The following is a 21,788-nucleotide window of genomic DNA, read 5'->3' as shown; positions in this document are numbered from 1 at the left end:
AAAAGCTTTCGAACTAGGAATTCTGAATCTTACACTATAGAGAGACAAATACTAAATGTGTATCAATAAAAGAAACTTATTTAATTGCGACTAGAATTTTCTAATTTACAAGGCTTTTAAAATTTGTAGTGATCAAAAAATAGGTTCTCTACCTTAAGCATTAAATTTAAAACTGTTTATTCTTAAAGTTAGTTATTCTGAAGATTAAGGGGAACGTTTACACAATATATTCTAAGATTAGGAGTATTATTATTTTAATTTTATTTATTTAAATTATTTTGTTATTTTAATTATTAAAATCTCCAAATGTTTCGCAATCATAAAATTAAGAGAATTTTTCTTAGAGTATTATAATTTAATATAAAATAATCAGTTAGTTAATAGTTGTTTTGTTTATTTTAATCATGAAGATAATATTTTTGAATTAAAAAATATTATTGAAGGAGAATAAAATTGTGTACAGAATTGAATATTATCCTTGGAAGAATACTTCGGAATGGGTTAGACTAGGTATTCTCATTGAAAAAATTTACTCTAAGAATATTTGTCTGCCTTTAAATTTCAAGTCAACCACGGTCAATTAATTTGTAAAGAATGTTTGGAATGATGAGGGCATTTTTTGACCTATCAAATAGGTATATAACTTGAAAGTAAGTATACAAAATTTAAAATGTGATTTGTTTTTGTTAACGTATCAGAAATAGGTTATATGATTCCTGTTTTGCCACAACTTTAATGGTACTTATTAATTTCGTCACAATTTTGAGCATAGGAGGATAGTGCCCATGCTTTGCACGGTCCCAAGCTTCATGATGACTAATTTTTTACTATGTTTCTGAATAAATGTGACTTCGCAATACATTTTAAAAGTAGGACACATTCCTCTAGTTTTTAGAATTTGAGTGCGATGAGTCACATTTATTGAAAAACTTAGGAAAAATTTAGTCATTATGAAGCTTGAGACCATGCAAAGTATGGGCACTGGGCACTTCCCCTATTTGTTTTTTGGAATAAGTACACTAAATAAGTAATTTAAAATAATTATGCGGCATATTATTGAATCAATGGAATCAATTTTGAATGTGAGAATTATAGATTTACTTTATTATTTTACTAGTATAGGTAACTATAGAATTCCTAGTTCCATTCTTAGTGGAATTAAGCGCAGTAAGGCTCGAAGGATTTAATTCCGAAATATTTTAGGTGATTTAAAGGAAATTCGAACTCGAGGTTCTAGTATTGTAGAGCTGATACTCTTTCTTTCATTGTATATGAAAAATTACTGTTTGTAAAATTAATTAAGAATTAGATATCCGATCAAAATGATGCGATGATTCGAATTAGACGATCTGATCCGCTGCATCAGATAAAAGTAGTAGAAGAAATTATGTTTTCTCAGTGAATAGTACGTTGTACAGTTTGCAGTACAACTTAATGTGCGTGTCACCTAATTTTCTTTCACATTCTCTACAAACGGAAACAATCTTCTATACTAAATAGACCTATAATAGCCATCTTTTTAGCATGTTACAATGGCATGAGCCGCGAAAAGTTTCTGACTGAATTTAGCATCTCAAACTACTCTGAATTCCCAAAAATGTAATAAGTAAAAAGCTATTTAGTAACTTATTTTGTTTGTAGTTTAAGTTTCAAAAGTTTTATATTTAATTAGGCCGAAGTTACTAAATATTTTGTCTTAATTCTACCCAAGTAGCATAAACGGACGAGTTGAAGCATGCATTAAAACGCTAGCTTCATTTTAAAGATATTTATTGTCTAAAATTCCCGTCCAACTCCTCGATTCTGTTGATACCGCGGCTACTTATGGGTTCTGCTGACACGAATAAGAATAGCGCTGTACAGAGGGGGACACAGTCGGAAACAATAACAACGTTTTAAAATAATATAATAATATATCGCCGGTTGCCTCAGCAAATGTGCTAACTGCATCTGCTTTGTGTCTGCATTCATTGCAAACGCCGCACAGCGAAGCGTTGCTTACAACGAATGCTGACACAAAGCAAATGCAGTTAGCACAGTTGCTGAGGCAACCGACAATATGTTGTTCTTCCGCAACAGAGTCACCAATAGTAAAACTTTGGTCATATATTTTACATGAAATTTTTGCAAAACTGCAGCTGATAAGAGTTGCACAGCATTAGAATTGGATTAATGATCGTAGATTAACGTAGATTAATGAAAAAAATGCCATATTACTTACATTTTATTAGATATATTAAATAAATTTCAACATTTTGACAAAAGTGTCAATAGGGGTTCCCTGTCGAAGAGGTGTTCATTCGACCCTAAGCAATTGATATTTGAATTGCTATGAGGAGTGGATTTTCAGTTACTCTAGTCCTTTATTACTTAGAAAAAAAAATAACTCGACATTTTGTTTATCTTTTCCCGCTTCGTGGGAAATCATACAAAATATTTTGCTCAAAATTGAGGATGATAAATTTGACGTTTGCCGATTTTTTTAAAAATTGTCCTTCATCCTGTTTCCTGATTTGAATTTTGGTTTCTAATTTGTTTTCTTGTATTGTTATTCTATCTAAATCAATGGATTATGATTATGTTATAAATTAATGTAAAAAATTAAATTCAGTTGACACGCGTTTGACACCGGTTTCCCGTGCCCCATTACAATCTCATTTTGACTGCAATGATAACATACGCCTACATTCTTATCTTTTCTATAAGGACTTTCTAAGCATGACAAATATATTTTCATTAAAATTTAGTAAAAGTTTGCTCAGTTTCTATTCAATTTAATTTTCTTTTTATTTAAGATATCGCTTTTTGAATATTACCAGTCACTTTAATAATTTTTAAATTTTTATTAAGACGTAACTTCGTTTTTCATAAACAATTTCGTATTTTGTGATACAATGGTACTAAAGTAACACATTAATTTTCACATGAACTGACGTATTGGTAGTCATCTTCTTTTGTCAGTCGTAACTTTTTATTACAGTACCATCTGTCAATCACTCTCGAATCTTCAAGTTATTACACCCAGCACACATTTTCGCAGCTCAATTATCTGTGAGAGGTTTGCGAATATATTTTTCTGAGTGTCGAAAATACTGTAAATTGTAGTGGACTAAGCAGAGGTTATTAAAGTTTCTTCTTGAGCTTCGTTTTCTGCTCTCATTGATATTGGTCACTCGAGGGTAACTTACGATTATTGTGTGTTGAAGCAACATTTTAATTAAAGTTAAGTATTCATGCTTCAATATCAAATTGGTTCACATGGACTATCCTCGAGTTTATTCTATTCCTTTTGTGTATTGAAATATGAAATGTTGCTCTTTCTTGTAGTCTCCATTAACTAAATGACCAGTAAATGACGTTACTTTTGATATTGAAAATAAAATATTGGGGTAGTACGTTCGTGTCAATTGCGTTACAGGGTAATTTTCTCGTGTGGAAGGACAAAGAAAATAATGGGGTAATATTGAGAAAGATGAGTAAAATGTATTGCAACCATCTAAAGCTCTGAGTGACATTTGTAATTTTCCTGCTTTATATCGTCATTTTTTTCCACCAAATTATCTCTCCCTAATGATTTTTCCTTCCAACCCAATACACACAGATTTTTCCTGAGACTGGTATTAATGCGTTTAGCAAATTGGATTTTGTATCAGAGATACTTTTCTCATATCATTAGATGAAACATCCAGTAATTGTGTTGAAATGTGAACTTAACAAATGAAGAAGATTAAGGGAAAATAATTTTTGGGTATTAAATTTCATCATAATTCACATAGAAAACTGTTAGTTAAGAAAATTTCTTTACTTACAGAACGGTGTGTAGGGAAAGTACTTTCCCTTCGAACGTTCATGCCTTCAAATAATGTGACTTTTCTTTTATTTTTCCTAATGGCCTCTACACATTGGGAGCAATTTTTGTCAAAAATTGCTTTTTTGAAGGAAATTCCTTGCAGCGTTGTAGGGGGAAACGTCAAATTTCTGTCAAAAACGCAATTTTTGACGAAAATTGCTCCGAATGTGTAGACGCCTTAAGGGCCTTACACATTTCTATCAATTTTATTAGTTAGCTATCGTCAATTTATTGATAATTACGTGATAATTATGTAGAAATGTCTTGGGGGAATAAAAGAAATTCACATTATTCGAAGGTAGGAACGTTCGAAGGGAGAGTACTTTCCCCTATAAATTTTGTATTTTGTGACAATATAATATCGCATATAAATAATCACGAATTGGAAAAATTAAAGCTAGAAAACCTAAAAGCAACTCGAAGTGTCTTGAAGTACGTACAAGACAGTCAAGGAACGAACGAGAAATCCATGAGCTCATAAAAAACTTAAGGAAACTAGGGTAAGATGGGGTAATTTGGAATGATGTCTAATTTGGAATATTGAGATTTTCTCAGTTTCGAATGGTCGAAGAGAAGAAAAAAATCACAAAGTAGTAAAAGACTTTACATTCAGAGTACTCAAAGTTTCAAATTAGACATGACTCGAAAGTACCCCATCTTACCCTATATGAGAAATCCATGAACAATCCAAGAAATGAAATGATAACCTGATAAATTAAGCAATTCTCTTTGGAAACTGAATTGTCTAATCACTATAAACATCAGAAAACCTTGAGTTTGCCTGTCTTGAACGGATTAATCCTCCTTACGTATCCGGAGATGGTTCATCTCCCTTCTTTACTTGAGTTTAACTACTACGTGTTACTCTTTCATAACCGGAAATATCGGACTACGAAAAATTCATATCCGATATCTGTGTTTCCAGATCAATTCTTTTTTTTTTTGATAATTTAGTAGAAATATAATGCATAGAAAAGTATCATCAAGGTAATTTTATAATTCGTACTTTGCCGGAACTTGTATTCAAAAAGTTTCAGACACCGAAAAATGTTTGCACTATCACTGCTCAAGTGGCACATCACGACTAAGGTCAGGAAATTAGGAAATTAAGACGTTAATTGATCGACTAGACTTACTACAAAATGCATCGATGTATAAGTTTAGTGTCAAAACGCCGACGTCACGGTGACTACTATTGACCATAAATTAACTCTCTGAACTTTATTCCTTATTTTCTTTCGTATTTTGGGACATTTATCGGTATATTTTACGAAGAGATTATGCTCAAATGAAGACCAGAATAATATTGACAATAAAATGCTCGCCGTAGCCTCATCGTATTTCGTTAATTTACGCACTTCCATTGCAATTCTTACGCACATTTTTCATTACCGTATTACCTTATCTCATACTCTGTGGCACTAGGTGAAAATAATATAAGAAAATTAAAGAAATAAAACAAAAATGCGATAAACGATGAGCAAAAAAAACTGTAAGAGAAATTAATTTTATAGAGTTTTTTTGCTCACCGTTTATCGAATTTTCGTTTTATTTCTTCAATTTTCTTACATTATTTTCACCTAGTGCCACCGAGTTTGAGATAAGGTAACAAGGTAATTGAGAATTTGCGTAAGAATTTCAATGAAAATGCGTAAATTAACGAAATACGGTGACCATTTTACTGTCAATGTGATTCTGCCCTAACTTTGTAGAAGAATTAAAAAAAATCACCAGGTTTTAGGCAAAAATGTAGCAAAAGTTCTTTAAAAATTCAAATAAAGGGCGATACTTTTTAATAGAACATTGATGCATTATTAATTACAGAGGGTCCCGGGATTATGCACAATGCACACATCGCACACACCATTCATTATGTATGATTGCTTATCATTGGGAGTTGATTTGAAATGCTATTGGCAATGAAAATATATGCGAAAAATTGGTGACAAGAATATTTTGCATACATCTCGATGTCGCTGTAGTATTTCCGAGAGATATCTCCTGCGCGTATGTAAATTTTCTAATAATATAATCACAAAACCGCCAATTCAATCAATGTTTTGTTTAAAATCGGAGTCATCAAAAGGTCTTGGATTAGAAAGTTTGACACCGTAAGGGTTCAGGAATGATGCACATTTTCGGGACCGAGAAAACCCGTGCAAAATTTCATTATGCATCTAGAAAATTTGCATACCCTTAGGAGATCTCGTTCGAATAAGTTACAAAAACGTCGTTATGTATGCAAAATATTATCGATCGTAGAACGAATTAATAAAAATAGTCGAGTAAAAATAGTCAGAACAAAAAGATTCAACTGTTCAAAAAATACATTTTTTAAATAACTACATTTGCCCTGAGTTTCTCAATAAATTGTTAGAGTATTAAAAAATTTCCCGTTAACAGAAGAAATTAAAGTTTGTTCTGGTAATAAAGCACAAAAGTCTTTTCGAATTATCCGCTTCACAAAATAGTATAGATTAAGGCGTGTTTCAATAATGATTTCAGAAATTGTTTTGCAATGGTAGACACACATGCATAATTCTGTGTGTATAATCGCGAGACTCCCCTGTGTTTTTTCTTATCGATTCTCCATTCAGATATGACTAAGTTATTACGTCAGACTTACTAGAATTTACGTCGAGAGGATCAGGTTTTGCTACTTGGGTTTTTTCTGTTTTTATTCTAAAATCGCGCTTTTTTATTTACTACTGATTGCAATTGATTTTTTACTGATTAAATTTAAAAAATACTATCTAAAATGATATAGGAATTTAGTAAAACAATAAAATTCCAGTGATAAAATACATAGAGCATAAATTTCTGGTCCAAAATCGGATTTACGGATGATAAATTTCCGTACACCATACTACACAATAATACTAACTTTTTATTAAAAACACTGCAAGAATATACTTCAATCTACCTTATGAGAAAAAACACCAATTCAAGAGCTATTTCTTGTCGAATGGATCTTTCAAAAATCTTCATGTCAGGTCTCAATTTCATTCCTTCACAGAAATTTTTGCAATCACTCTGTTTATCACGTTTTAATTGAACAAGTTGCCAAAAGGAATTTATATCACAAAGCACAAACTGAATGTCCTTTTCACTCTTATTGAATGTTCAAATTATTGTTCTTGTATCCCTGACAGAATGAAACTAATATTTCTTTGAGAAATACCTTTTTCTACACCTCACAATTCCATCAACGACACCCATACCCCTCATCCCTACGAAGGTGTAATGTATTTTTAATTTCATTGAACGTATACCAAGAATGAGTTCACGCGATAGACCCAAGAACAACAAGAACGTATAGAAGTCTTTTTACAATAAATAGCAAATGCCATGGAGACAGACTTTGCTGAGGGATATTTCGAAATGTAATCTAACCCTGTTGACAATTAAGTAATTATTTATTCAATAAATTTCCATTAATGTAAATACTTTTGGTGGTACGTTAGTTTGTTGTGGTTTTGTATTGTGGGTGGGTGGTGGGTGGTTCTATAGATATCGGTAATTGTGAAGATATTTTGAGTTCACTGTTCCACCTACTTTTGCCCTAGCACAAATTCCACGTGTTTTGGGCGGGAAATTCTTTACAAATGTCGTAGAACAATTTCTCACACTTCTACATTTGAAAATCAATTGAGCTGGAAGTCCTTTAGATACCAAAATATTCTATTCTTAGATTGTGTATAATTTATACGAAGGATGATAATTTTATATCTCAATAAATTAATGCTTTTCGAAACGTTAACTATTTCAGGGTGACTGATTCAGGTGTCTCGAGAAAGTCAGAGACATTTTTTTCTTCGGCAGATAAGGACAGGAATTTTCTAAAGAGTTTCCATGATGATAAATAAATAGAACTTTTGAAGATTTCTATTCAAGCTAATGAACTTAAAGCTTCACAACGTTTTCTGATTGGCTGAAGATTTGTCAATTTTCTGCTCTTAGCCAATCAGGGAACAGCACTGTACTAAAATATTTTATCTACTCAAATATTTTAATATAGGGGAAAGGCTCATAATTTTGTCCAGTTTCTTATTTTGGACACTTTGAGGATAAAATTGGACACTGTAAATAAATTGATTAAATTTATGGATTTTTATTCCAATATTTGATGAATAATGAATTATATCTTAATATTTGTTCTTTTTGGAAGATTTTAATACTAAATACTTTAAGTATTGAATATAATTTGAGTTAAAATTGCTTTGTTGAAAATTCAGTGTAAACAATTGCTTACGAGAACTATGACAGAACTTCGAGTTCAGTCTTATTTAGCTGTGGTGAAGTACCAATAATTTTCCTCGCTGTTTTTCAGTGATATTATTATTAAATATTCATTGAATATTGTGTCGATACACATTAATGGTGGTTTGTACATTTGGCCTGAACCCTGAAGTGAGATTTGCCTTGTAAATTAGATTTTTCGTGTGAAAAATGGGAAATTTTCTGAGAGATTCACCAAAGAGGTGATACTCATTATTGTGGACGGGTGTTTTTACTCTCGAAATTGCGTGAAGTTTTAGCTTTTGAGATGACTAGGTTGGACAAATGCCTGGAGAAACAAAGGAGCATCATCTCTACGAACGAAATGCAGTGAGAGGGGCCTTGAAAGGCTCCCAAAAAGGTCAGGGAATGCGCGAATCCGCGCGTACTTGCGGTACCGAGGTCAACCCACTTTAATGAATGATGTGAAAAGTTTTTGGACTTTTTGTGACATTCGACGGTTCCCTTACATGAACAGAAAGAGGATTTGGTAAGATTGGTTCTTGAAATGTAGAACAATGGGCATTTTATTGAGGCGGATTAGCTGTCCAAATTTACAGCCAAGTGTCCAAATTTACAAACAACTGGTCCAAAACTTAATTCAAATTCACAAATTTAAATATTTATATTTTAAAGATTTATTTTTAATATTTTAAAGATACGTTATAAGATTTTTTTTTGTATTCAATAATGCATTTGTTAAAAAAAAACTTTAGAAACTAATTCATTTTCGTTTATATGAACTGTATTTTAAATGAAACCGTCAAGATGTTATCCGAATAACTACTACACGGAAAAAAAAATTTTCTAAGATTGTTCGTAAATGTTTGTGAATGCCTATTCGGGACTTACGAAATTTTTGTTAATCGTATAACCTATTAAAATATTCGTAAAAGTTTGTATTTTTATTTATAACTTTATTTTGTTTCTTTGTAAACAATTGTTCGTAAATTTTTGTTTGTCTGACAAAACTTTACACACAAATCACAAAAATTGACAAACATTGCTTGTTTGTTTACGAACAAATGTTCGTCAAAAAAATGCTCGTCAAGTGAGAATATTACGAAAAATGTTTGGGAAATAATACAAACTTTTACGAATTTTTTGTGGGTTGTTCAATTTACGAGCATTTTTTAAGCTACTTATAGTAATTCACAAACATTTATGTACAATTTTAGAAAATATATGTTTTTCTTTTAATCTGAATCAGAGAGTTTTGTAAGCAGACAAATTCATTTTGTTTAAATCTTGCCAGAAAGATGTTGTTTACCAATTTGACAAAACTTTTTTGTATATTTTATATATGGAAAACTTCCTTTTGACAAACCTTTAACAAAATCCAGTTGGCCGCCGATTTAACAAATATTTTCCATATTCTGTATTTAAGAACATCCTTTTGACAAACTTTTTTGTTAATTTCGCAAGACTATCTTTTATTCTGAGTATTGATATTCATTTAATTTCAGAATTTTCAATTTCATTCTGTTCAAATCGTCTAAATCCTTGTAAAAATTTTCCTAAATACTTAAAATCAATTACAAATATCTTTTATTTCATCTTTTGTTTAACTTTTCATTTTTACCGGGTTTGAGGTGAAAATCGAAAGTTAAAGAAGGAACAAACGCGGACTGTAAAGAATCCTTGCCAAAAAATGTACATAGAGTGTTTTTAAATGAATTTGAAAACAGTCTATAGGGTAAGTATGCCAAATTTCGGCATAGTTGCATGCAAGCTCCAAAGTGTCAAGTTTGAAATGTAATATCTTTAATAGAAATTGATTTTTTTTATTTCTTCTACTTGTGTTGCTTAGAACCTTGTAGACAGTTTATCGTCTTTATTTACTCTAAAATCATTCTTAATACATTTTAAAATGAATATAAAAATGTAGACATAGCTTTGGTGCCCTATTTCGGCCACCTTCATTCTCATAGTTCCTTGCCCTTCAGGAATTCTTCCAATGCCTTTTTCACGTCATCTCGTTGGTCGAAGCTACATTTTTTGTTATTCTTTTCCATTGTATAATCTCTAGAGTATGTAAAAACTAAAAATTCATGGAAATTCGAGGAACAAAGAAGGTGGCCGAAATTGCAAGCTGGCCGGAATTTGGCACACTTACCCTATTCGTTTAGCGAATATTTAGCATCACTTTGCCGCGGTTTTTAGTGTTTTTTTATCAGGTGGCGAATAGTGGTTCCAAAAGTGGCGGGAAAGTGGGAAATATAGTAGAAAAGTCGAAAAATTAACGTTCCCACAGATATTGATACTTTTTTTTAAAACATTTTTGGTGAAAACCTAATGAGATTTTTTCCTGTTGATATCAGAAAGCTCAAAAGTAATAAATAGATCAAATCTCCTTTTTTATTGAAGAGGTCATAACTGGTTAATTCATTTTAACTCGTTGCGGTTAAAACAATAACGACAAAGCATTATTTCTCTGAAATAATCCCAGCCAAATAAAACACAGGTAAAAGTATCATTATGCTCAAAATAAACTTGTAATGTCTCTTTATGGGAACCATCTACGATGGTACTAAAAAGTTTTCCTGAGGATATTTTCGTTTCCAGGACAAATAAAATCAAGCGAATGATATGATTCTAAGGTGAGATGGGAAATGAACTTATATACGTTTATTGAAACTTTAAGGCAATTTTGTGCCATAAACTAGTTACGATGATTTAATATAAAAGTCTTCTTCTTCGATCACATTCGGAAGTAGACGAGAAATAATATACTTATGGGCATACGTGTACGGTGGTGGTATGGAGGAAAAGCCTGAAGGAAATTAAAAGTTTTCATCCTATTGGAAAATTCCTCCCAAGACAAACATTTAAACATTAGGGATTCATTGGAGATATTCAATAAATGGAATATCGATATATCTATACTTTATATATTTCCCGTAATCGGTTTTATTCCTCATGAAAATGTGTACACAGGCGCGATGGATCTTAATGTCGACTAGAAATATATAGCAAGTGACACATAGTGAATTGTATGTTCCGACAATGCCCCCGAGGTGAAATGTGAAGAATCAATAGCTTCCTATTGAGACTGTCTCTGACATCAATGTTTTCCTTTGTTATCATTTTAAGAGACATTGGTAAGTTACTGAAGAGACATGGTATTCAATCTTTTCAGATGAAGGAGCACACATTGTGACAAAATTCACTCGACAAACACCAGGCAAAATTTTATCAATTTCAACTTCCTTTTTAGTATGGAAAATATCAAATAAATGAAGTATATAGTGCTTAAATTTTAAGTAAATTTGCAGGAAGCACCATTTGTACTTCCAAGAGGAACGCTATCTTGACGACTGAAGAGAGATTTCCCATCTTACTTAAGCGTCTGGATGTTGACTTATGAAATCTTTTTCTGCGGCACTTTACAGCCAAACTTTTCCCATCAAATACTTTTGAGTTTTATGGTGACAAATTGAGTAAAAATTGACAAAGTCGCTAAACAAATAATTCATATCTGATTGTTGGAAATTGAATTTTAATGCCTTCACACAATTATTCAATTTTCGACGTTACATTGTGCATACTACCTAAGAACATAGATTAATATAGGACTTCTATTTGTACTAAAACCTTACGTTTAAGATAAAATTTGGTATAAAGAAATTGTGAAAAAACAAAAACAAAAAGAAATATTGAAATATTTATTATTGAGGTACATTTAAACAAGGATATTTTCACTCTCAAATATCCCTTTCGAAGTTATTTGTCTCCGGTGAATTTGCCTATCTTCTGGCGCATAGTATTTCCCCTTGAAATCCCAATGTTCGAAAATTTTCGAAATTTTGTTTTTGGCAGTATTAGCTGTCTAATATTATTAAGTAAAAATTGTTAGAAAATTATAATCTCATTACCGTAGATACGCGTGATATAAATCTAGAGGAAGCTGGCCCCCGCCATAATTTTATTTAATTCAGTCGAGACACAAACCAAAAAAAAAGAAAAGTCGATAATGCAGAAGCACATGAGAACAGAAATGTACGAAAAAACATGTTAATTTTTAATTGGAATAGCACTATTATTCCATTATGGTAATTTGAAATGACCAAAACCAATTTATTTATCACATTAGTCCTTGGATTTGTCATCCTGTATATTGCTGGAATTTCTATCTTCCAATTTCCACCTGAAATCAATGTGGCATGATGCCAAGAAAAAAACCAAAGCTTACAGCACTAAAAGCCGCAATGTTTGTTACACCACAAAACTGAATTCTACTTTCACTGGAGCTTTCCAATGAGAAGCTCTACGGAAAACACAGAATGTGAATTAACAAATGCCATCAGTTGGAAGAAACCACACAACATAAAATTGCTCAAGAGTTGAAAAAGACAAAAAAAAAGAAAACAGAATGTAATTATGAAAACAATTCAGGATTAGAATGGCACACACCTAGTTTCTAGACCTATTGTCGTCACAGAACGTCGGTTTCGTTGCAATAATCTATAAGAAAGGGTTTTAATATAAAAGTTTGTTATTAGAACAAATTAGATATTTTATTCTAATTTCTACATTCAATGTGTCTACTGGATTATTGCATCTCTTGCAGCTGTGCATCCTAATTGAAATGTTCAGAGTACTCATCAGAATCATCATAATGTATACTTTACGGATCGACAGATAAGTTGACTATATCAACAAGTGAAATACGACAAATTGCAAATTCCTCCTCTATCTCATATTGCCATCTTATTGCTTTGAATTGTTTGTTAACATTGCAAAAGATACGATATCTACAGCAGGGTCTCGGTAAGATTGATGTATTGCTACGCCTTAGCGCTTCGGCTTTGAAAATCGCCTTTTTTCTCTAATGGGAAATTTATCTATATAAATGATTGATAATGATCTATGAGGTACAGGAAGCTGATTGCTACATAGAAAGTTTTATTATTTAATAAAATAAAATTTCACGAGGCTTTAGTTGGAAAATTCCATTGGTCTATAAACTTATTGCTTTGTTCTAAAAGTACCCGGCTGTCCACGCAGTTATTCCCAATTGCCCGGAAAGTGATATTAGTAAGCTGTATTTGTCAGTTACTTAAGAATCACTGCTTTACGACTATAACAGTAGACTGTGAAAATAAATTTGTTTAAAAAGTCTTTATGAGATCTATTCACTGGAAGTTAAAGTTTATCATAAAGATAAAAGGAAAATAGTGAAAAACGATTAAAACCGGATCATAACCCTATTTTTCCTTTCAGGTAATTAATATCTTAAAGTTTTCTTATTTTAATATCACAAATATATTGTATTTATCACAGAGAAGGTGGGGATTATTGAGCAGGAAATATAAAGGCTTTTCATACTGTTTCAGGTAAAAAGCTGACACACCGCTAAATGTCTAATTCAGTCTAAACATTACTATGTAGGGTAAGGGCTCATAATTTTGACCAGTTTCTTATTTTAAACACTTTGAGGATAAAATTGGACAATATAAATAAATTGATTAAAATTATGGATTTTTATTCCAATATTTCATGAATAATGAATTCTATCTAAATATTTGTTCTTTTTGGAATATTTTAACACTAAATAGGTTAAATTTTGAATATGATTTGAGTTGAAATTGCGTTGTTGAAAATTCAGTGTGAGCAATTGCTTACGAGAAATATTACAGAACTTCGTGTTTACTTCAGTCTTATTTAGCTGTAGTGAAGTACTAAGAATTTTTCCTCGCTGTTTTTAAGTGATATTATTAAATATTCATTGAATATAGTGTTGATTCACGTTAATGGTGATTTGCACATTTGACCTGAAGTGAGATTTGCTTTGTGAATAACGTTTCTCGTGTGAAAAATGGGCAATTTTCTAAGAGGTTCACCAGTGAGGTAATAATCCATGTTTTGGAAAGGTGTTTTTCTCTGGAAATTTCGTGAAGTTTTAGCTTTTGTGATGACTAGGTTGGACAAATGCCTGGAGAAGCAAAGAAACATCATCTGTACGAACGAGATGTAGTGAGAAAAGCCTTGAAAAGCTCTCGGAAAGGTCAAGGAATGCGCTAATCCGCACATACTTGGAGTACCGAAATCAATTCACTTTAATGAATGATATGGAAAGTTTCCGGGCTTCTTGTGACATTCTCCGTTTGCCTTACATGAACAGGAAGAGGACTTGGTAAGATTGGTTCATGAAATGAAGAATAATGGGTATCCCGTTGAGGCGGATTATGTGTCCAAATTTACAGCCAAGTTGTCCAAATTAATAACCAAGTAGTCCAAAATTCGCGTCAAATTCACCTCTACATATAAATTCATTTTTAAACGTATTAAGACTAATTTTAGTAAAAACAAAGACAATAAACCCTTGCTAAGTTTATAAACAACCCTTTTATAAGAGAGTAACAAAAAAAGTCAATTAGTATTGAAAATATCGCACTTCAAACTTGGAACATCGATGCTTATAAGCAGACTGTCCAAAATAATGAGCCTTTACCCTAAATCCCTAAAATTAGATTAGGATTTTGGGAATATTCAATTTATTGAGACAGTGTACAGTACATGGCCTCATTGAGTGTATTGCTTTATACGATCAGTTGATCCGGTTTATTTCCGTTTTATCAGGAAGATCGGTCGTGAAGTCGCCGAGGGATGCAAGCGGACCAACAGAAATAAAATATTTATTATTATACTTCATTTTTTTCTAAATGTACGAAATATTTTGGAAAATACAAACATATTATGTAAAGGTCCTGTAATAAATTAAGAGAAAATATATTTTGGATAAAGGAGAAATGGTATGTTGGACGAGCTAATTGGCATTATTTATCGCCAAAGGCTGTGGCCGAATTTTTATCCACGTTTGATATACTATCGGTTACGATAATTGCAAATCGATGTGTATTGATATTATTTAATTTACAACCTTTTTTATTAGTTTTTAAAATAATAGTAGATGCCAATTAAATTCCTGAGCAAGAATTTTTCCGGAAAATTCAATAGTTAGGATTCGATTTTGCTAAGTCGGCGGTAGACGTAAAGACTTCGTAACCCAATTCATTATTAAGATCTAAGACAAAACTAAACGAATGTGTCTTGTATTCTAGTTAAATTTTACAAATTGTTCTACAAATCAATGTTAAATTAATTGTTTAAAAAAATCTAAAATAGAAATAGAAAGTATTTAGTCCTTTTTTCAAAATCATTTTGAATTTATGTTATCACTATTTTCTCCGAGCTATTATTTCCTATTACTTTTGGTTGGTCCAGCCGGGTAGACTAAAATTTCATTGTTATATCTGCATATCCTCTTCTCTTTGAAATTAAATGCATTATTAAATTCTCGGAATACTTCAGTGAACAATATTCTATATTTTAAGCCATGATGCACTTAAGTATTACGTATCGCACATAGAGGTTTCGGATCTAAATAGGATGATAGCGATAGTTGAGAAAGTCAATAAGATTATTGAAATGATAGATGGTTGCCTTATCTTACAAAGGGCATCCTATAATGCATATTACATTTTGTGCTTCCTTTCGGGGAGTAAATGGAGAGGATTTATCGATAACTGAAAACAAATTTATTGTCGAGTTCAAAAGCATAAACTCTGTCTTGTTTATAGTGATCTTCCATCCATACTCCATACGAAACTTTCAGATCTCTCTCTCTCTGGCACTACAAACCTAAACTCAATCTAATTCACATATGCCAATTTAAATAATGGATTCATGATTGAAAAACCATGTTGTGCGATTCTCATGAATCATGTTCCAGCATATTTTACAGTGAATTATACATATGAACTAGGAGGTTATAATTCAATAAACTTTGTGAGACGTACCGTGCAAATGTAATGTGACTAAATTTGTGTATTTCGAACATTAATGACTTTTCCATCCAGCATAAATTTACATTTTCTGTCTTTGCCCCTATAACACTGATTAAATAGCCAGCCTAATGAATTTTCCCGCAATAACTGGGAAATATTAAACAGGATGCTTAAATAGACATTTTGGATTCTGTGAGGCTATTGTCATCAATTATGAAAGAGCTATGTGGAACTATTCAAGCATGCACAATTCATCAAAATTTTAGGTGACAAACTTTTGAGGACAAAGGTCAATAGTCTGCGGTACAATCTATCGGATGCAGGAAGACAATTAAGTAATAAATACATTTTCAAGTTTGCTGCCTCAATTGTTTGCTTTTCTGATCATCATCAATATTGTTACCAAATATTTACAAACATTCGCCAGTGTTGTTAAATTATTAAGCAGAACAAGAGTTCACCAAGTACTTTAACGCATATTTTATTACGCGTAAAAGGTCTTCTGTAAATATTTTGGAATTTGAAATATTCTATAGACTTTTTGTATGTACAAATAGGCTTCGCACAATTGACTTTATTAAACAGAAAACCTAGTTTTATTGTATGAGGAGTTATTGTGAAAATAAACCCGTTTTTTATAAGCAACATATCCCTTATTCGATATTTCCGGGGCGTTAAGGTAATGTTGCAAACATAACAATACAAAATGTTGTATCATAGTTTTGTGTACTTTTCTAAAAATAATTTTGATGTAGCAACGAATCAACCAGATGGCGCCAATGACGCGGGGTTTTACGGTTTGACAGCTTAGACCAGAGGTGTGCAATAATCGTTAAAAACCGAATCAAAGTCAAAAGAAGTTTGTTCTGGTAGCGTTTTGACTATAGACGTACATGTTTCATTTGACGTTTATTCGGTTTCAACGGTTCTTGCACGCCTCTGGCTTAGACCATATATGGGAAATTTCCGGTAATGCATTATTGTATCAAATCATTGTCAGACAATGATCAAATATAATAAATCTTTGCTCATTATTTTTACATGATTTTCCGTTGTTTATAATAGTCTACGCACAATTGTTTTTGAAACGAAATGTACGAGTAAGTGAGACAATTAATGTTAGATATCGTACAATAGAGTCTTGCAAATGTAAATCAAAACGTCAAATGTGGGGTTATGTTTTAAAATTCATGTTTTGCATGATTAAGAACCATACTATTCTGATGCCTCTTGAATATTTACATACATTGTGATCGTATACAATGAAAAAGAAATACGCGAAAAACGTCACCACGAAGATTTGAAAGGAAGTCTTCACATTTGATTTAAACACATATATAAATTACGTTATTTTTAAAAGTATTTTTCGGATTTGGAAGGTAAGAAATGTCAATCATACCCTGCAAGCGTTAGAATTCGAAAGAATCTACGTGTCTTTATAAACGAAACATCTGAATGTTAAAAATACATGCCTCAAAACAATAGGTCAAAAGGTGAAGTTTGTACTTGTAATTTTTATCATTTGTACAATATTTGGAAGTAAAATCAAGAGATGAATTTGGTAATTTCATTTATCCGACTTTTATGTTCGTGGTCCAGACCGTTCCAATCTTAGCAATAAGGCACTAAAAAATGGCTAAAGTCGGAAGATACTTAAAGCCTTATCGGGAAGCCCCTATTACCCCGTGTCTGACGGGTTTGGTCGACAATTGCTGCTTCGGCGAAAAATTGTAAAGTGAATCAACCACTGGAGCAGGACAACTTTAAAGCCCAATGAGAATCGAATTGCCATTACACGAAGCCCTATGAATCTCTTGGTAACTGATGTCTATCGGATTTCTGATTAATTCTTCCGAATTTATCTGACAAAAAATTCTAAATTTGTAATATAGCATTGACAAAATGATTCAGAGTTCCAATACCGGTAGAAAACAAAATTAAATGATTTATCGATAAACAGAGAAAAATTTGCAAAATAAAGACAATTGTGCGTATAGGTCAATTACTAGAATTAAAAAAGAAAATATCAAAAATGTGGGAAAATTTAGTTCTATTCATACCGCCTACTCAAAAATCAAGAACCTCAAGAATGTTTTTCAAGGTAAGAGAATATTTCATGTGTGAAACCTATAATGTTGTTACTAGTTTTGCGTAGCGTACAATAATACTCATTTTGTAAGATTCCTTCGAAACAGCCTAGCCATCTACACACTAGAAACAACTGTCGTAAAAACTGTCTTTAAAAAAATCACGTTTCTGACTACAGGGAGTTCCGGCTTAAGTGAAAACGGATTGAAAGAATTTGATATGAATTGCCAATTGGGAGCTCATTTATAAAACAATTTTTGAAATGACCCTAAATGTATGTAAGTATTTTTCATGCTGTAAGTTTGCAATGCATTTTTTAGGAACCGTTTCGCTGAAAGTAGTCTGAAAAATTGGCTCCGATAACGTTTTGCGTACATCACGGCGTTCCCGTGAGTTATTTCAAAGGTCTCTCCTGCGGGTATGCAATTTTTCTGTGTCACCGAAGTGAATTCGCGGACTTTTTCTTGGTGCTGAAAATTTCTTTCAAAGCGGAACTCCCTGTACAATGAGTAATTCTTCTTAAAGAAAGCATTTTTTTTTTATAAATCGCTCCTAGTGATTAAAAACCTTGAGAAAAAGCTATGTGAAATGTCATGACAACTTTTTGACATTTTGGTTTTTGACATATTGAATGAGTGAGATGACTAGATCTAGATTTCATTCACTCTCACTGTCTTAGTCACTCTTATTGGCAATTTTGAAGACATGTCTACAAAACAAAAGTAAATTATCTCTAGTTTTTCCGTAATGATTTATTTCACTTCAAACCTTCTACGTACGTCTGTTGGCATAGCACATCATCTATTGATAGACAACTTCATTCGTTATCCCAGTTATCCGGGTTTCTATGCAGTAGTACTGCCAACTGATACAACAACAAAAAAACTAATATTTCTTTGTAGGCGCTTTACTGGCCAGAGCACAATAACTCTTGCATTGTAAACATGTTTTAGACATATCAATGAGAATGCGAGAGACCTAAGATCTAGTCGTCCCGCTCACTCTCATAAACAATTTTTAAAAATTATTTACAAAATTTGGATCCGATTACTGAAGAAGGAAAATTGTTGCCTTATGAAACCAGGACTGACAAGTCCTTTAATGCACTTTTAAAAGAGTTATAATGAGAATTTTGTGTTTAAATTCCAGTAGAAACCCTTAAGGCTCTTAAGAGTGAATCACTTAACTTTCAGTAGTCAAAGAGACGGAACGATGAACGCTATACTCAGATTATAACAATTTTGGTTCTATAATGCTTCACTCACTCAGAACATCTTGGGTAGAACATGTTAGGATTCTTTTCAAATCGTATTAACTTAATTAAACACTTTTATTTTAAAACATATTTACAAAAGTAATCTTAGAAAAAACACAGAACAATTACAGTAGAGCCTCACTATAGGCCATATTTGCTTCCATATTTGACACTTGGGTCGCACTATAGTCCATGTCATTTTTTTAATTATCAACGACTTTTAGTATTGATATTGCTCGACGACTTCCACTTCCTTTGCGATTGTGGTACTTGTCCTCGCTCTCTTCATTATGTATCACAATTATCACAACTATTCAATAAATTTTGCCAAAAATATTAAAATAATTATGACAACATTGCATGTCGGCTACTAAAAATAAACATAACCTAACTTAAAATCAGTGTTTTGAAATCAACGGTCGATAAATTGTGGACTATAGAGCGATGGCATATAGCGGGGTTCTACTGTAACAATTTTTGATTAGCTGTAAACGTTTGACATTTCAGTAAGCATCAGCGCCATCTATTTGATTTCGTTTACTGTTAAACGCACTTTCGAAAAGATGTTTACAAGGAAAAGCAATTGCGCTTTGTTTATATAGAAATTGTGTATCGTGTATATCTCACAAGTGACGTGTAATTTAACAACACTGCTGAAAGCTCATTCACACCTCTCCAAGCACGAGATTATTCGATGATAGAGTTATATTTTATGTACACACAAAAAAAATATAAACGATAAATGCAGTATTTGCATTTACACGGCTATAGGATGGGATTGAAATAAAAACACATTTTGCAAATATTTACATTTTTATAAATAAAAAATAAATAAACATCCAGAATATGGTAGCACGGAAAGAAGCCAATTTTGTATTTATATTTCTGTTTGAGCTACTTATTTGCTGGAAACGAAAAAAGGGGTGATGCTAAATTTAATGCAAGTGAAAATTTTTCTCCGCAATCAAGAGTTTTCAGGTGTTTTTCTTTTTATTGGGGTGATTAAAGAGAAAGAAGGTTAAAAAGGAACAAAAAAATTTAGATTCGTGTTTTTTTTTCTTGCTTGAAGTGTAATATTGAAATGAATTGTGATTTATTGAGAGAAGATTAAAGCTTCTTTGGAGAGAAAGTTTTCGTATATGTCGGCTTTTTCTTGGCAAAAAATTCTAAAGCGACTTTCATGGGTGGGAAAAGTTGTTGACAAAATTCACAGAAAGCTCTACGAAAGTTGACGGTTTAAGAAGGTATGAGCGACAGTTATTAATAGAATTTTAAAAGGGAGGTTTTTTTTTTTTAAATGGAAACATAAAGCTCAAAGATAAAAGTGTTGGAAAAAAAAGAATGAGAATAGGAGGTTAAAATGGAATTAAAGATAATTAAAAACAGATAATAAAAAAAAATCAAGAATAAAAAACGGAACAAACTTAGATTAATCTATTGAACAGACAATCTCAGACACATTATCACTTTGTGATTGGTATTTTTGACAGAGACCTGGCCCAGACTGGAGTACGTAGGCGACGTCGTTGGACCGTTGTCCCGCGCCCATGCAATTGTGGCGCGGTTTTTGCACCATCTCTGGGTGCTCCTGGCTCATTCCTCTCTCGACTTCGGTCAATACTAATAATGACGAATTTCAATTAGAAGAATATCTCATCAGCTTCAAAAACGGTCAGATTTTTTTTGTATTGTTTTGTTAATAAATCAATTCACATGGATTTAATTAAGAAAATTCTCTTTGTTAAGGTAATATAGCAACTTTCTATAGACTTTTTCCCATTCAATTTCAAAAGTTTAAATAATTTTATCGATTCCCAGCCTCAACTCTTTTTTTCCCTCTACTTTTGAGTAAACTTCTGCAAACTTTCAGCAAAAAAAGCTCTTTTCCTCCGACGATTTTCCACCAAAAATTGATTTTGCAATCTTTGGTGATTGTGGTTTCATGTGGTTTTTCTCCCATTAAATGGGTTCTGCGGTCACAAAATTTTCACCAGAGAAAGACATTTTAGCATTTCCAGCCTTTTCACTATGCATTTAAATTCCAACGACCATTCACGTGAAGAAAGAATAGCAAAAAAGAAACCCTCCAGAAATCCCACTATAAAATGTTTCGATGAATTTTAAATTTTATTTTAAATTCGGTATTTAAGTTGAATATTAGGGTCAAATGGCTGAATATTAAATTGGACGTTTAATTTGAACCTCGTGGCTTTATTTTCATTCAGAGAAAATCCTACTAAGTTTGTTTTCTAAAATAAAACGAATATACAAATAGATTTTTTAAATAGGGCATACCGGGGTCAAATCAGCCAGGATGTAGAATTTTTCATTGTGTATAATGATTAGGAATAGAGGTGTGTATATCGAATAAAGCTTTCCTTAACATTCCTTCTAAGGCAAATTATAACATCCAACTGACTAATACCATCCGTGATTAATTCTACCCTGGTCTCCCCTAAAGTCTTTGTATCATTTTTAATTCTGTTTAAAACTGCAATGTTTGCAATGTCCTTGTATTCAGAAATAA

The 21,788-nt window shown here is 32.0% G+C and overlaps 1 protein-coding gene across 3 annotated transcripts in view; it reads right to left on the bottom strand.

Moving 5' to 3' along the window:
* The window catches only part of LOC129806015 (dual specificity calcium/calmodulin-dependent 3',5'-cyclic nucleotide phosphodiesterase 1-like), a 455,456-nt gene that overhangs the window by 10,935 nt on the left and 422,733 nt on the right, over positions 1 to 21,788 (bottom strand). For 2 of the 3 annotated variants that reach the window (XM_055854306.1, XM_055854307.1), the window contains one exon: positions 20,756 to 20,881. In XM_055854306.1, coding sequence (XP_055710281.1) covers positions 20,756 to 20,881 — 126 coding nt within the window. Of the gene's footprint in view, positions 1 to 12,541; positions 12,593 to 20,755; positions 20,882 to 21,788 lie in introns of all 3 variants that reach the window. The other variant, XM_055854308.1, reaches the window with a different exon arrangement.

Source organism: Phlebotomus papatasi, chromosome 3 (assembly GCF_024763615.1).
Source record: "Phlebotomus papatasi isolate M1 chromosome 3, Ppap_2.1, whole genome shotgun sequence".
Classification (NCBI taxonomy): domain Eukaryota; kingdom Metazoa; phylum Arthropoda; class Insecta; order Diptera; family Psychodidae; genus Phlebotomus; species Phlebotomus papatasi.
The sequence above is the reverse complement of the archived record's forward strand: the minus strand, read 5'-3'. Positions and strand labels throughout refer to the sequence as shown.